The sequence below is a fragment of the Athene noctua genome, chromosome 30, assembly GCF_965140245.1.
Source record: "Athene noctua chromosome 30, bAthNoc1.hap1.1, whole genome shotgun sequence".
In the NCBI taxonomy this organism is placed as follows: domain Eukaryota; kingdom Metazoa; phylum Chordata; class Aves; order Strigiformes; family Strigidae; genus Athene; species Athene noctua.
In genome coordinates this window covers 2,339,609-2,356,858 of record NC_134066.1, presented here as the reverse complement: position 1 = coordinate 2,356,858, position 17,250 = coordinate 2,339,609, and the positions used below count along the sequence as shown (strand labels likewise).

Below are 17,250 nucleotides of genomic sequence, written 5' to 3'. Positions count from 1 at the left end.
GCTCAGCTCATAAAAAGGAAAAAAAAAAACCAAAAAAAACCCCAACCCTGCAGGAAGATAAAAAGGATTCTCCACTAATTATCTGTAGGGATGACTCAAATTTACGCGCAGCTAACTGAGTGCTCAGGTAGAAGATCTCTGGGTGCTGCTTCGCAGACTAAATATTTATTCCTGGCCACCGTGGAAGACCCGATACCACATCCCATCTGCAGAACCTTGTTGGTTAAAAAGAAAACAAAGAACATCAGAATTATATTTTGGCGACTTTATTTACCAAGGTCAAAATTTGCAACCATCTAATTGTTTCAACAAATATTTACAATTCATAGAAAGCATGTACTTTTGTTTGGAAATAACCAGCAGAACAGTATTAGGTACTATATCTCTTACTCTCAGGATACAGGTTTTTACTCTCTTACAATCTAGGTTTTGAAGTAAATCCAAAATAAGTACTTCATGATAAGTGATTACTTAAAGAGCAAACTCACGTTACGGTTTAATATTTCCATGATGAAAAATAAGCTGCTCTTTCCAAAACACTATTTTAAGAGGATAAAAATTTACTAACGTTATGTCTGGCAGCACTACATTTGTTTCACTTGCTGAATACAGAAAGAGTTGGCCACCATTTTTTTTTTTTTTTTACAGTCTTAACACTTGACAGCTTTTTTTTTTTTTATTATTATTATTATTCCGTATTACAAGAGAAGGTAAAGGAACAACAGCACACAGTGAGGATCAAAATACCATACAGAGGAGTTACCAAATTAGTTTCAGTACTGTAGGTCAAACCCTCCTAAACATAAACCAGAGAGCACACACACCCCTGATGGGAGACAGAGAGGGAAGGTCCAATCCTGCGAGGTGCTGAGCACGTTCCAAGCTGTTCATTTCTCCTGAAATTCCACTAAGAGGAACAGGAGGCACCGAGCACCTCTCTGGAGCAGTTCCCACATGTAATGACTTTCTCGACCTTGCTCACGATTTTTGACGGGCAAGGAAAATTCTCTTTTTGGACATGGTCGTGACCAGAAATGTCTACTCCAGTTTGGCCTAAAGGACACGTATCGTGTCCAAAACAGTCGTATATTTAGAAACTTCAGAAAAAAAAAAAAAAAAAAGTATTTTTATAGCCCACTAACAGTGTGATTGTGGAATGCAGTCTTTCTCATACCGTTTGCAAAGAGCTCTGCTTGCTAAGTCCATTAATTCGAAAATGAGTAAAATAAAAAATACTGACTGACCATATGATAAGCGTTACACATCTAGGGAGTGAGTACATCTTTTCATTTCATCCGGATCTGAGCTAGCACAACACACACACGGAGCTCTAACACCTTTTTTTAACAGCGTAGTCCATAGTGCAAATTCCCGCTGACATAACTGGAAGCAGGATTCAATCCTAACTATGGAAAATAGTGTATTTATTATTCATGCAAAAAAGCACTGCATACACGTTTCTACTTCACAGAATCACAGACTGGTTGAGGTTGGACGGGACCGCGGGAGGTCACCTCGTCCCAGCCCTGCTCGAGCAGGGTCACCTAGAGCAAGTCGCCCAGGACCGCGTCCAGACGGCTTTTGAGTATCTCCAAGAATGGAGATTCCACACCCAAAAGAGTCCTGATCATGTCAAACGTTTAATTTTTCACCTGAAACAAATTAAAATCATACAGACTAGAATCTCTGATAGCAATCAGATCTAATGTGCAGATATTATCAACTGTGGGGAATAAAAAGCCCTGATGCCTTTTTTTTTTTTTTTTTTCCACTTTTTTTTTCCCAATACTCTTTAGGATCCGTTTTTTTTTTTTTTGCAAGTTGCCTACAGACATACAAAATTAATTCAAATATCTCCTACACCAAAGAGGATCTCATTTGACTTTGTACTATCCATAAAAATATATGCTTGAAAATCTGGTTCACAAAATATTTCATTTGTTTACTAAAATGAAATATATAAACTGTCAAAATACGTATATAAACTCAATTTCAGAATTTGTAAAGATCACAATTTAGCTACAAAATATACCAACCATCTACCTGTTTTCAATAGAATATTTTCTTACAAAGATACCATTACTTTGCAAAATATCGCCTACCTTACAAAATTAGTCCGGAAATTTTGCACTACTTTCAGCATATAAACCATATATTAGAACCTCATTAACCCTTTGGTATATATCTTCAATTTTTTTTTTTTTTTTTTCAATTTTATCGTTCTTCTTCTATTTGGTTTAAATGTTCCAAAGCACAGTAGAATCTCCAGACAGAATAAGCAATGCGTGTTTAATTGTATATATAATCAGCACACAATTTATTTGTCAATTATAGATGTTTATCATGCCCAGCAACTAAGAACAAACTATTGTGAAATCATTCCTCAGAAACCTTTGTTCACCAGTACTCGTTCTACCACACTGTACTTGAAAATAATTGGACGTGTTGAATTCTCTTAAGAAAAGTCAACACCTTATTTCATGTGCCTCAGAGATTTTCAGGACTAGGCCTCTCACTGCTTTCTGCAGATCCTTCCCAAATTTGATAAACACAGCAAACATTGAAAAAAACAAACAAAAAAAAACCCAACCCCAACTTTTTAATTGTCAGCTGAGAAAGAGTAAACATAATTTATACCTCTAGCAAAGTATTAGCTTTTTTTTTTTTTTTATCATCTGCACCTGTAAATAACAACTTACAGGTTAAAATAAAAATATTTACATACAAATAACTGAAAGAAAAAGCAAGGACTGAGAAAGAGTAAGAAATCAAAACATATACTGGTTATAAATGTTACTAATAATGTCAACTATGGCAAGGATTCCATTTCATCCACGTTTTAACTGTAACCAAATATTGCCTCCACTACAAGAGGTATTTGTAGAACTTTGCAAAGAAATTCTAATCACCTGCCTCATAAAACGTGACTGTCCATTTACTGTAGATGCAATCTTGACTTTTTTAAGTTTCCAGTTGTGCCAGCAGGAATTTTGGTGAGGTTTTCTTGTTTCCTTTTTGTACTTTGTCACCAACATGTTGTAAATAAAATCTATATAGTCTTTAAGTTGTGAAATCTAGGTAGAAAAGTTTCATTTTTGACCTTTCATCTAGTTTAAAAAATTCAGTATAAAAAAAAATTTCTCCTCTGAAATTTAAACAGTCCACAAAAGTTTTACCTTCTTTTCCTACACACTTTTATGACAGTAAAGATCTTTCAAAGTTTTTAGCTCTTCAATTAGAGTTTTGTTCTGATTTTCCAGGACCGCAACACGATTTTCCAGACATTTAACATACTCTTTCTTCTTTCGGCGGCACTCTCGAGCAGCTTCTCTGGAACAGACAAGCAGAAGTAATTGTTTATTTTAGATTTGAGATGTGTCTGGTTTGTGAACGTTAAGATACCGAACAAGACCAGAGGAGAGTGCTGGCACTGCCATCGTGAACAGAACAGAAAAGCTCACAGCGACAGGGGGGGAACAGGAAATTTAACCGTATCGGCGGACACTCAGGGTGGCCAGTCTGCAGGGAAAAAACAATTTTTCTCCAAACTGAGAGACAGAAGGTGTAGCGTATTCGGGTCAGAATTTCCAGTGGGTTTAGTCGCTGGATGCAGCATCCTGTACCAATGGCCCAACCACTAAAGTTAGCCGGCCAGACTCATCGTTTGACCTTTGAAGATACACGTCAGCACACCGAACAAATCAAAGCAGCCCCCGTGCACTCACATACCGGTTCTTCATCAGCCTGATTTCTCGTTTCAACTGCGGATCGTCTGTCTTACTTGTCTGTGATGTCAGAGTGACAGGAGATGTCATCACCACGGTCTGGGGGAGGGACGTGGTGGTCGGGGTGGTGCGGATCTGGTAAGTCTGCATGTCCCCCGACGCAGCTGCCGCGACAACAGCACAACAGATCAAAACGTGGCAGCGTTCAAGTTACACCCCCGCGCTGACGGTGGGTATTTGGAAGCCCTCCCCGGAGGTGTACTCACTCTGCACTACCACCTGGTTGCTGGGTACGAGGATCTGCTGCCCGTCCGACGTCTGTGCGTACTGCAGGATGGTTGTGCCAGGCTGAGCGCCGCCGGCGTTGGTCATCGTCAGCGCCTGCAGGCCCTGCACCCCGTCCGTGCCCGGGCTGGCCAGCTGTAGCCCATTCGCAGCGATGGCAACTTGTGGAGAGAGGAACACGTGTAACAATGACTGGAGCTGCACCTTATAACCTACGAAGGTCAAGGCTCTACGTCTATTCCCACTGCTGAAAAATACCACCACTTTCCAAAGGTTTTTTTATCTTCACAGAATCCCAGTATCATCTGCGTTGGAAAGGACCTTGCAGCTCCTCCAGCCCGACCATGAGCCTCCCCCTGACCCCCCCCCAACTGCCCCAGATCCCTCAGCGCTGGCTCAGCCCGACTCTTCAACCCCCCCAGGGATCCCGGGGACTCCCCCCTGCCCTGGGCAGCCCATTCCAACGCCCAACAGCCCCTTCTGCACAGAAATCCTTCCTCAGAGCCAGCCTGACCCTGCCCTGGGCAGCTTGAGGCCATTCCCTCGGGGCCTGGCGCTGAGGCCTTGGCTCCAGAGACTCATCCCCCCTCTCTGCCCCCTCCTGGCAGGGAGTTGCAGAGGGCCAGGAGGTCTCCCCTCAGCCTCCTCTGCTCCAGACTGAACCCCCCCAGTTCCCCCAGCCGCTCCCCAGCAGACCTGTGCTCCAGACCCTGCCCCAGCTCCGTTGCCCTTCTCTGGCCACGCTCGAGTCATTCAGTGGCCTTTTTGGGGTGAGGGGCCCAGAACTGAACACAATAATCGAGGGGCGGCCTCAATCTTCTGTCGCTTTCTACCACCAGATCTGGGTGCCGGGTTCTCACTGACCAGCCTGGGTGGAGGTTGAGGTGTTGGCAGTGGGGTACAGCAGGGGCAGCCTCTGGGGAGCCCCGGGACTGCCCCGTGCCAGCCTCACCCGGCGGCTCCGCCGTGGAAATGGGCTCAAGAAAGGGCAAAACTCCCGCTGGGCAAAGGAGGGGGGAGGTGAGAAACAGCAGCATGAGCCCCCGGCTCAGAGGAGGCCGGGAGCACAGGGGGTGCCCCTGGTGCTGGAGCAGGCTGCGTGCTGCTTCACAAGCACGGGGAACACCAGCTGATAAAATCAAAGGCAAAACCTTTTTTTTTTTTTCTCCCTCCCTGATACCACATGAACACCTTTTGGTGTGGCCCTATGATACGTGTAACGGTATCTTCACTGATCTCACATTCTGGACTAACCCAACACTACAAGACCACCAGGTACTTTGTAAGAACAGTCTCTGAATGCCTTGTCTCAGCACGTAAAAACTGAGATAACGAAGCACTGAGTTTGTCTGGAGGCTTTAGGCACCAGTCTATTTCCATGGAATAACACTACTAACTTTACTGACTGTTAGATAAATAACCAAACCTTTTGAATTTCATCTTAGTCAAATACATAACAAAAAGAAAGTCTGTATTTTGAGGCAAGAGGAATAAAAAAGTGTGTCCAGTTAGGCAGAGATGTGTACAACGTACTGTACTGTCCAGTGCTCGTCTGGTAGATGGGCGTGGGAACGGACATCGATGTAACAGTGGAGACCCCAGGACTCTCCTCATCTCCTTTTCTATCACGAGTATCTTCAGAAGAAAGATCTTTCAAAATTTTTCTATTAAAAAAAAAAAAAAAAAAGTTTTTTATCAGCTCTAATAGTAGGCAAAAACTACAAACGACTGCAACAACAGTTACAAACTACTATCCCCATCTTGTATTACAGAAATAAACACTAAGGTTTTGACGTACAACAATTTTGGGAATTAACAAAATTTTGTATGAGGCGGCTGCCTCAAACTCTTTCTGTAATTACACTTCTGTAGTTTACATAATCTAGGTTTTTATTTAAATATTTGAACCATTTTATGAGCTAAGAGCAATTCAAATCAGCTGATTTATAAAGTATGTGTATGTGCAAATCAGCAGAACTTCCAGATTTCCAATTATTATCCTCTAAAAGCCTTAGGTGTTTGGACTGGTTAAGCCTGAAATGAAAACCTGCACCATTTACAGTATATTCCAGTCATCTCCAGAAAATTAGGGTGCTGAAAACTAGCAGTGCTGCCCCATCATTTCATTTCAGTACAAGCTGCATCGGAGTTTGCACCATAAACATTTCCCAGGGATACGTAACTGGCCTACTCGGAGATTTTTCTGATTTACAACTTCATCCTCTTGACTCTCTCAAGAATAGGCTTTGTATATCCAATTAAAACCAGTCTGCTCTGTCCGGTGTCAGAATAAACTGAAAAGGACTAGATTACTATAGAAAAGTTTAAAAATTAGATCTTTTGGCTCTTTCAGTACACAGCAAGATTTTACATTTCTTTTCTGCATTTAATTTAGCTCTTGCACAGCTCCTCCAACAACCCGAGCCCTATATAACAATACCCTCTGCAAACAGACACATCTCTATTTAAAAGAACCATCAACAGAAACATGAATTTTATGCATCTTACCCCAGGCCAAATGATGAATTAGTGGCAATTAAACGAAGAGAAAAGCAGAACTGACAACTCCTGATCCCAAACCCGCACGGCTAAACAGTTCTCTCCCACAGAAGCTCTGCTTACAGCCTGTATTTTCCTATCCTGGCTACTTTAACTGAAGATTCAGAATTGCTCTTTTCCATCACCGTTTTTGACTGCATGCAAAATAATAAAAATCCCTCCTAAGTTATCTGTTCTGGTACATTAATTCAAGATGAGATAAAGCCATCTGAAAGTACTAAGAGGAGCGGAAATTAACATTCAAAAAATGAAAAGCAGTGGCAGAAGTGGGAACAGTAATGGCAGGCAGAAGTATCAGGCAGGTTCATAAACTGCCTTTGAGAATTTTCAGGACGTAACTGTAAAAAATATTAAACTTCGTGTCAAGTTTCTAACGAATTTATTATTTGAAGAGCTGGGGTGTAGCATTTGACTACACCCGTCACTTTAGTAAAATAATATAATTGAGTAAAAAATACAGCTGAGAAACAATTTTCCCTACACCCCATCACGTCGAAGCTGATCTCCAGTCGTTACGGCAAAGTTTGCTGGTGGGAAGCGACAGCTAACACGGCTTCCTCAAAACGTTACAGGTCCAACACATGTTCCAAGAGAAAGGAAACAACTGGTGGACAGACTACACAGAGCTGATGGGAGAAATTGCTATTTTGCTTTCAAAGCAAAATACAAATTCTGTTCCGTATGGGACTTACCGGTAGGAGGGACGACGAGCTAAGATGCCTCGAGCTTTCTGGGAAGAGCCTATGCTGTCTGATGAGTCCTGAGAGTCCTCACTCTCCGACAAAGATACCTAAACAACACACGCCACGTGGTCAGCTGGTACACTTCCCAAGAAATACCCAGACAAGATCACACATTTTAAATATATATGAGCTAAAGCCACATCAAAACTACCCGAATGCAAAACAGAAAAGCTCAAAAGATTCTCCCAAAACGATTTATCAAGTTAAAAGCTGAAACACCCCCCCCACCACCCCCCCCAGCATCTGAGGTCAGCTGTTCTAGTTTGGATTCAACTGCAGGATTAATCAATACAGGATTTTTGAAACAACAGCGTGAAGAAACACAAATGGTTGATTATTTTTATTAAAATCTTACAGGTCTAACTATCTTAATAATCGCTGGTGTGGTCTGAAAAGGTGAGCCACTGCCACGCGTAAACCTAAGGAGCTGGTGGGGAGGAAAACAGGAACACCATTTGTACACCGAGACAAACGTGAAATACTTGAAATCTTTTACGTGGACAGAAGAGCAGCGTATCCTGTCGGTCAAAATATGAGAGTCAAACGAAAATAATACTCCAAGCAGCAGAATATCAAGGAGTAAACATGCGAAGTATTATCTATAATTTTCTCTTTATTCCACTGTCTCCTCATCTAGTTGGCAAAGTGTTATTTTTTTCTCTGATGCTCCTTATTAAATAAAAAACTAACAAAGCGTTTATTTGTACTCCTCTGTGCGCCAGCACCAAAAAGTCAAGAAGAATGCATGCAGCTCTGGGCAAAGCATTTCTCACTGAGCTGCTACGGAGACAAAAAGAGCAACCTACTATCAGCATTTTAAAAAAAGCTGCTCATGTATTACTTTTTTTCCCCCCATTTGAGCATCAAGGCCACAATGTTCATAAATTACAGGAAAAAAAAAAAAAGGGAAGAATACAGTCAGTGGGGACCCTGCAAGTAGAACACGGTGATAGGAAAGGGATTAGTGGAGACTCGAGTAAGGAACCTACTAAAACAGATGCTTCACTGTTGTCAGCAAAGCGAGATGTGTTTTCTTTTCCACGGTCTGATGTTACAGGAACAACGACAGCTGGAAATGCATTACAGGTTTACTTTTCAGGGTTTATCAATTCAGTGTCGTACGGACAGATAAGCACAGCACAAGGGATCAGTGACAAATGACGGCGGTTTAGCCCAGTTCTCCCAGTCGCTCGGGCGACCGGTCACGGCCAGTGCCACGGCCCAGAGGGCTCTCTGCAGCCAGGCCTGAATGAAGCAGGAACAGGCCGGGCTGTGAACTCCCCAGGGCACCGCTCTGAAGTGGCTCGTCCAGAAATCACATGGCCAGTGAGTAAGAGACACGAGCAGGATGCTTAGGTACCACACAGACGGGGTTAGAGCGGACGTGACGAGCGATCCACTGCTCATCAGCATCGCTCAGGTCCACCTTCCCCAAACACACGTTTTTCTCCCTGGGTTATTCTATACTCTCCTCACTGGGGTGTTAAAACACACCGGTTGCAGGTCTGTTAAGAGCACCAACTAGACAGCTGTGGTTTTGGTGGTTTGGGTTGGATTTTTTTTTTTGTAGTGGGAGGCAATGTGAAATAGTTTAATTTCAATTCCAAAAGCAACTTGAGCACTACAAATCATTTCAAGCCTAAATGATCCCTGAGAACGACGTATCCCCCAAATACCGTCCCTGCATTGCTCGCTCTGACAGCAGGGCCAGAAAGGCTGCACTGTCCTGCATCACCTGAGTCAGACAAGCCTTTTCACAGAGATAAATCAGGATTCCGGGTTATTTAACGGACATTCTGTAGTTACCTGCACTGTTTGCACCTGAGGTGAGTGGATTACAGAAGAGGACTGAGCTGTCTGAATGACTCCCTGGACCTGGACTTGTTCTCCAGGAAGTTGAACGACTGTCAGGGGAGCAGGACCTCTTAGAGACATCTACAACAAATCAAAGAATCATTAACAAAAGTGTTTGTTCCACAGTATTCCGAAAATGTATATACACGTAGGAAAACCAGTGGAGAACATGCACGAGCAGAAGCTTCTTTTAAGTCCAATTAAGTCACAGAAGGCATCCTCTAAAGATGCACATTTTTGAGATGCGTATCTGCATACAAAAAAAGGCTGCAACAGCTACTGATTTGCCTTTGGTTAGGGGGGAAAATCAAATATCTAACATTATGTGCAAAAAATTAAGTACATGCAGTTCTAAGTGAACCACAACGAAGCAGATTTCTTCCGAATCACAAAGCTGAGACTAAGCGAGCGCGGCTGCTTTCATGTAACTCCATCCATACGCGCAGATAAAGCCCCACATTTGTGGCAGTTTATTTCCTGAAGTTTTTATTCCGTTTTAAAGAGTGTATTGGACTTAGATAAGCAGAAATAAAAGTGCTTAATAAGTAGCCTTAATTCTCACTGAAGTTAATAGGAGCTTAGGGCACTAAAATCTAAATCAAACTGAAATGATCAACAAGACCCAGGGCTTAGGACAGACCAGAGCAACAGCACTAAAGTGATGCGGAAGGTAGAGTGAATAATGTACATATTTGGTGTTCTTGGATGATTTTTTTTTTTTTTTAAGCAACCGGTGTGAGGCTATGGTTCGAAGATTTCACAGGGAAGAAATCACAAGAGTTAAGAATAGCAAAAACTGACAATCTGCTTCGAAAGTTCAAGGCACAAGGTGTGTGAAAGACACCAGAGCAGAAAGGAAACTCCAGGAGACGAGGTATGCGAGCTCTGGACGAGGAGGAACAACAAAGAGCAGACTTTTCCAAATAAAAATTACAGCATCTGTTCTTTAATGTTTTAAAATTATCAATTTCAAGAAATCTTGTAGCTGGAATCTCGGTTTAACTGGACAAAAAAAATGAATGACTACTGCTACTCCTATATAAAGTACTTTTTACAAGTTTGTATTTTTGATGTTGAACTCACACGAGCCTTCGCACTTAAAAACTGATTAAACACGTAGATGCATAAGTAAATAACCGGTTTCCTCACCGAATTTCTTCACTGCTTTGATTAATCTGGACTATATGAAAAGATGAAGGGATCATTACAACTCACAGAGCTAACTTCTCATTTAATACCACTGCCATAATGTACATCGTGGCGTTAAGTTACACTGGCAACCTGATACAAAACCAGATCAGCAGACCAGCCTGTAAACAAGAACAGGATGCTGGCTGATACTCTATCCTGTCTGCCTCGTGCACTTATCTAAATTTTGCATCAAAATCTAAATCGCCTCCAGAGGGTAAACAGTGGACGAGCTGCAAAACGTCGTCGCTTCTGAGGCAGAAAGCTGAATCACGAGGAATTCAGGTTAAAGCTTTGAAAGTGAAGTTACCTTCTAGTAAGTATTGTCAAATTTCCGACTTTGTATGATTTATGACATTAAATACATTCAGGTTGGGCTAAAATCCAAGTGTTTCCATGGTGCCGAGCACCCCGGATTGCCATTACTACAAAAGGAGCTGTAAAAGCTTTTTCTGAAAAAAAAAATGAAAATTAGGCCCTCAATTAATTACTCAGCAGCTCCTGTATGTCAGGTTGATGATGATTTCAAAGGATGTACAATCTAACAGAAACGCTGGGCTGCATTTTTGCATTGCACAAGCACAAAAAAATAATTTTGGTCTTTTGAACACGAGCCATTTTATTACTTTTGTGTCGTCCGTCAACGAGCAAGGATGTTTTTCTCAACGTTCTTTTGTTTTTTTTCTTCTCTGTGTGTTTCTAAAACTCAAGAATTAATATGGTTTGTATTACATAAAAAAAAAAGGGCTCTTAACTACCTCAAATGTTTGCTGAGATTTGGCCCAGGCTTTACCTGTTGAGCAATATGAGAGAGCTGAGCTGCCTGTAGTGTTGTACCTTGTACAGCCGGTGTTTGTGAAGGCGTCACTGAACTGTTGCTGCTGCTCTTGTGCACCTCTTCCATAATCAGCTACAAGAAAGCAAGGAGTTAAATTCAGTTAATGATAAATTTGAACAGCAGACAGGTGCCCAACTTCCACCAGCACTTCATCGAATCTCAGCGTGTGAAGCTGCCGGTCTCGTTTGGACATTTTGGTGTAGTTCTTTCTCCGACGTCACTCTCTGCTCTGGACTCACACACCTACCCGCTGCTGGGCTTTACTCTCAAACATATTTACTGAATTTCCTGGTTTTTTCATAACAATAAACAAAGTCGTGAGATCTAGGAAGAAAACCAAGATATGGCGTTTATACTAAATAATATGTGGCTCCGAGTAAAATAATTCTCCGAAATATTTTACCCCAGCTACCAGCCAAACCTATTTTAAACCATCTGAAGGTGTATAAAAACAAAACAGGGATTCAAAAATCAAAGTAGAGAGAACAGGGTTTTGAATTTGAAACCCTGCAGAAGTCACTCTGTCTCCATGTAACGCAGCCAGTAACACTTCTCTCATTTCTCAGATTTTCTATGTAACTGTTCAATGTCTTGACAGCATCCCCTCTCCAATATTGGGGATTTAGTGATGTAAAAATGCAGGGTTTGAGGTGGGGTGAGTGGGTGGACCAGCCTAGAGCATTAAAAGATGATCGGTGAGTGTTAAACATTTTGTCACAGAAGGTTTGAAACTGTTGAAAGGACAGTTGCTATGAGACTGGAAATTACATTTCTTTCTGTGGAAATGTGAGTCATTGATTTTTCCCTACTGAGATAAACCACAGCTCTTGCAGCCTGACGTATACTTAGAGGGTAAAAAGTCAATGCACACCGAGACCAGGATCTTGTTCTTGCAATCCTTACTCATCTGAGGAGTCCCGCTGCTCAAATAAGTTACTAAAACAGGACTTTGTGGAGAGAAAACTGATGGCTGGGCGATACACGAAATCGTGTCTTTTCCAGCATGGAACAAACGTTCCCCAACATACAATCCAGGTTCCCAACACGTTTATGTCTATGAACATAAACCGATTTGTCTGGAGTTTAAGCGGAAGCAGCAAAACAAAGGCTTCACTCTGGAATAAAAAACTCCCGGGAGCCGGGCAGTGCTTCAGCCGTTCCCAGCTTCTGGAAGGAAACCTTCAGCTAATCCAGACTATCCCGACTGCCTCTCCATAGACCATCGTGTCACCCCTGCTGCCAGGGCCACGGTGCCACGATGCCCACGGTGCTGCCCCCCCACATCTCCCCTCTGTGCACGAGCTGACACCCGCTTGTGCCCGCAGGAGCAGAGCGCTGCAATTTGAACATTTTCTCAGTTGCTACTGCTGCAGAGCTCGCCTGTCGTAGTTTTCCTTGTCAGAAAAACTGTTTTGGCTTTTTTTTTTTGGTGTTAAGAAAGAAAATGGAGAACTAAAGTATCTTGAAGCTATAAAAAATGAAGAGCAGAATTAAGGATGAGCGCGTCTAAGGGGTGCAGCTTTGTCTACCCTCTAACATAGTTTTAGCTTTTTATAAAGGAAAAAAAAAAAAATCTACATTTTGTAGCACTGCAAAGGGAGAGATGCTAAGTGTCACAAGTAAACAGGGCACTGTCAAACTGAAATCCAGTCAACAGCTAAAATTAAAATAAATTTCCAGTGCTACAGAAATACCCAATTCATTTCTGTAGTGCTAAACCACATTCTGTCTCCCTCTCTCTCTTTTACTGTTTTTCTCTGCCTTATTGTCCCATGAAAGACTCACAACAGCAGCAAAATAGACTGTAAGTGAAACCGATAGATGTAAAACCACCCAAAACAAACAAACTGGGGAGAAAGCACAAAGGTTTTTGCTGATCTTTCTCTCATAGGTGTGAGGTTCTACTTACAGGAATAAAAGATAAAATATTTCCCATTATAAATATGATTTTTCAAGTTTACTTCAGCTCTGCTTGCTCTGTACTATTTAACTCAATATTCATCCAACATCTATCGACTTCAGTCAAATAATATTTATTAATTTAAAAAGATTTAGCAAGCAATTGTAACAAGGTGAAAATTCTTACTGTATCTTCCATCCTCCACCAGATAAAGGAGGTGCAGCACGCCAGCTTGGCCTTGCACGACTGTCTCACAAGACTCACACCCCCCTATCTCGTTAAAACAACCTATTTAGCTGGAAAAACACGAATTTGCCGTTGGAACAGCCTGCTGTGAACACCTGAAACAGCGATCGCCATCGATCCGCTGTCAGAAAGACAATTCCAATGAAAAACCTCAACCTGCAAGTACCAAAGATGGAAAATATATCGGGGTTTCACCTTTTTACACCCCAGTCAGAACTACTTCCAACAACAGAACACACATTTAGCTGAAACCAGCTGCATAGTTTGGGGTGAAGGAAGAGTTTTACGTGTCACGGAGTACTGCCAGGAGGGAGCTCATCTGCAGATTTATTAGTTAGAAACCCAACAATTAGCAACACCTCATGATTTATTAGCCAGAAAATAAATCACTGTTCTAATTTGTATGAAAACCATGGGTTTGTAATCAGATATGTAAGGATGATGCTTTTCAGCATAAAAACAGTGCCTCCACACAGCTACACCTCAAAAGTAACAGAACTGAAATGGTTCTGCAATAGCAGCATTGTATGAAGCGTGTTTTGAAGGGCTTTTAAACTTCTGAGAATCTTCTCCCTCCAGCCAGAGAAACTCATCTCACTTCAACCGTGAGCCTCAAACGTATCTTCCTTTCAAACAGAAATAGGAATGCCCCGTTTCATTGTGGGCAAGCTGAACTTAGCATCCAGAAGTTGGTATATACCCTCCTAATCCCACGTTCCACAGTTTGAACCACCACTCATGCAGCATTCAAAAAAACCCCAAAATGGCCAAGAGGCATCAATTAAATAAGCAAGAAAAACCTATTCCCACAACTTTCACTAATCCTGATGAAAAATACCCTAAAATGCTAAAGAGACAGTCCCCTTACAGACATACAGTGCCCCTGCAGTAACAATCTTCACCAGATTTTTATTTCAGTGTCCCATAAACAGTCTACAGCTCTCTTCAGTATTTTGGGTTTGCCCGTTGATGATCCAGATTATCTGAGGCAGTGATTGTCTCCAGTTAAACGCTAAAATAATGGATTCTCATGCTTCAAATGAATGAAATCATGGATTGCCAGCCTCGGGTGAAGCTTCAAAGCATCATCAGGAGGCAAAGGATAAGATAAAGGAATATAAAAGCTGTACATTAAGGCAAAGGGAAGTGAGCTGTAGGGCCAGAGCACCCAAGGAAGAAACCAAGTTCTGGTTTTTCCCTTTTAAACCCAGCAGAGGGAAGGCCGGGATGGTACTTCAGCACTGAAATATTCTAAGAGCTAAGTGATTTTTTCCAGAAGAGTTTATAGGCAGAAATCAAATTTGAGAATTTTATTCTCAAATACTGACAAGAGTCAAACACCGACACACACAAATTACAGAAAGTGTCATTTGCACAGAAACATTTGGTGAAACGATGCTCAAGCAATCTGGTGAAATTTTGGATTCTTTAACGTCTCAAAACGAGCAAACAAGCTGCCTTCACCAGCTACAGCAGCTCATCTACTTAATTTTGCAGTTAAGACATTTGGGGAAAGTTTTTTTCATCCGGACTGACAGAACCCTGTTGGTTTGTTGGGTTTTTTTTCGGTTTTTTTTCGTTTTTTTTTTTTTTTTCCAGGAATCAGTGCAAGACAGAGGCAAAGGACAGCACATCCTACCAGTTTGTGCCAGAAAGCAAGTGAGGAGACCTGAGTCAATGTACCCAGTTACAGTTTTGGATCCCATTCTCCAAACACACACACGAATACTCCTTAAAACTTCAGGAGTACTTTCCATATGTATTTTCTTCCACTCACCCCCCCGCCCCAGCCTTCTCCAGCGAAATGAAGCTCAGCGAGCATTCCCAGACGAGCTGCTTCAGAAATAAACCCCTGCAGTCTAAAAATGTATGTATTATATTGACGTAAGTGATCTTGGTATCGGCGAGAGGAAAATATCAGTGAGATCGTTTACAAACAACCTGCATCCAGTCGCCCTGAATCAAGCAGACGCTCATCGCTTTGAGCGCTGGAAGAGAGAGCTCACAAACCCGGTACTCGGGCAAAATTAATGGGAAGAAGGTAACCCCCGCCGCCAAGGGAGGGCCGTTCTCATCTCCCATCGGTCAAGCTCGGGGCTCTGCGGCCCGGAGAGCACCGCGGCCCCGTCACTGAGGACCGTGTCACGCAGGGCTGAGCCCGCTACCCGCGACCTCCGGGGGGTTCCCATCTCCCCCCCCCCCCCCCGGCCCAAGAGGCTCCTCCGCGGCGCCGACCCTGCCCCGCGGCTCGGAACCAGCTCCGGGGCGCAGCGGGGCCGCGGGCCGAGCAGCTCCAGGCCGCAGGGGGAGCGCGGCGCCCCGGGACCTCCCCGGGAGCCTCCGCAGCCGCCGCCCGCCGGGAAGAGGCGAGGCGGGCCCGGGCTGAGGGCAGCGGCCGCGCCGCAGCGCGGTCCCCGGCCTGTGGCGGGACTCGGCCGTTCCCTCGCGGCCCTGAAAAGAGCGGGGTGCGGGCGGGGGACGGCGGAGGGCAGCGGCGCGGCCTGGCCGGGCCTGGCTTAGGCCCGGGGGCGGCGGGAGCGGCCGCGCCGGGCCCGGCGGGGGCGGGGGGGAAGGGGCGGGCGGGCCGAGGGGGAGGGGGCGGCCTCCCCCGCCCGCCCGGGCCTCGGCGGCGCCCGCTCTTACCTCAGAGGCCCGCCAGGCCCCGCCGGTGGCCGCGCGTGGGGAGAGCCGCCGCCGCCGCCGCGCCCGTCTCCGCCTCAGGAAACCGGCGCCGGCGGCATCGTAAACACGGCGGGCCCGCGCGGGACGCTCGGGGTGGGCGGGCTGCGACCATAGAGTCCCCGCGGAGGCCTCGCCTAGAAATCCCCACCATAGAGTTGCCGCAGCATCGAGCCGCGGAGGCGGAGGCTAGAGCGTCCGCTCCCAGGCGCCGCCTCCAGCCGGCGCCTTCCAACCGCGGGTACCAGCGAGAGGCGGCGATAGAGCGCCGCCGCCGGGCCCAGCGCGGGAAAGGCGCCTCTGGCGGCCCGCGGGCCTCGGCCTCGGCTCGCCCCGGCCTCAGGTCGCCCCGGCGGGGGCGCGCTCGCCTCCAAGAACGACACAAACGTTCCCCGTTATCCTCGGGCGGGACGCGGCGGCACGCAGCCACCTCCGAGAGAAAGCGCCAGGCAGCAGCCGAAGGGCAGCGGGGAGGCTTTTACAACCGCCAAAGGCCCGTTTTGGCCTTGCAGGGCAGGGGCGGGACGGTCGTTCCGTCATCTCGAGCTGCTTCGCTTTTATTTTTAATCTTTAGAACAGCTGTATTAGTGAAAAGGAATTCCAGGCATTGCACAGCCACTGCTCCGGGCTAAACAAAGGTCAAACATGTGAAGAGAGGAGGGAGGATTTTGGCTGCAATTCCTCACAGGCTGGCAGCACGGGAGGGATTGTTGGTTTTTTTTTTTCTCTTAATTAAAAGTTAACAACCATTCGAAGCAGCAGCACAACAACGGGGTGACAACCCCTCTTCACCAGGATTGTTCTCACAGCACCGTTTAGGGCCACGGGAAGGAGATGCAGTATTTCCTGAAAGACACAAAAACCTCAGGTAATCGTCAATACCAATGGAAACCCTTCCCATGGTTTTTATCCTCACACAAATTGTAAAAGATGATAGAAAGGGTTTTTGACTAAAATTTTACTGTAATCTATTTTCTTGCTGCTACACAGAACATTTGCATTGTTTTGTCTGCAGTTTTCAATGTCTGTTTTCTTTTAGTTTTACTTCCCTGTAAGTCTCCCAACTCCTGACTTGGTTCAACCAAGCAGTTCAGCTCTGCAAGTCCAACTGATCACTGTTCGCAGATGAAGATTTGCGGTAAATCCAGAATATTCTTTCTATTCCCCTGACAACACCTTCCACAGCTGCTGCTGAAAAGCTTCAGTCTCAAGGTCAGTCTTCCCAAGAATTAG

The 17,250-nt window shown here is 44.5% G+C and overlaps 1 protein-coding gene across 1 annotated transcript; it reads right to left on the bottom strand.

Moving 5' to 3' along the window:
• Positions 1–250: 250 nt before the first annotated feature.
• Positions 251–16,199, bottom strand: ATF1 (activating transcription factor 1). The gene is made up of 8 exons (XM_074929531.1): positions 15,982–16,199; positions 11,148–11,264; positions 9,119–9,247; positions 7,262–7,359; positions 5,544–5,674; positions 3,992–4,171; positions 3,730–3,889; positions 251–3,330 (listed from the first exon to the last, which is right to left on the bottom strand). The coding sequence occupies exons 2-8, from the start codon at positions 11,256–11,258 to the stop codon at positions 3,186–3,188; spliced, it is 954 nt and encodes a 317-aa protein (XP_074785632.1). The 5' UTR covers positions 11,259–11,264; positions 15,982–16,199; the 3' UTR covers positions 251–3,185.
• Positions 16,200–17,250: the final 1,051 nt, after the last annotated feature.

What these genes read in the sequence shown, in the direction of transcription:
- ATF1 (XM_074929531.1), bottom strand. Translation starts at nt 11,258, where the DNA reads ATGGAAGAGGTGCACAAGAGCAGCAGCAACAGTTCAGTGACGCCTTCA. An exon ending in GCTCGTCGTCCCTCCTACCG is followed by an intron (nt 5,675 to 7,261) that starts GTAAGTCCCATA and finishes TTTTTTTAATAG; the next exon opens with AAAAATTTTGAAAGATCTTT. An exon ending in CAACCAGGTGGTAGTGCAGA is followed by an intron (nt 3,890 to 3,991) that starts GTGAGTACACCT and finishes TTGTCGCGGCAG; the next exon opens with CTGCGTCGGGGGACATGCAG.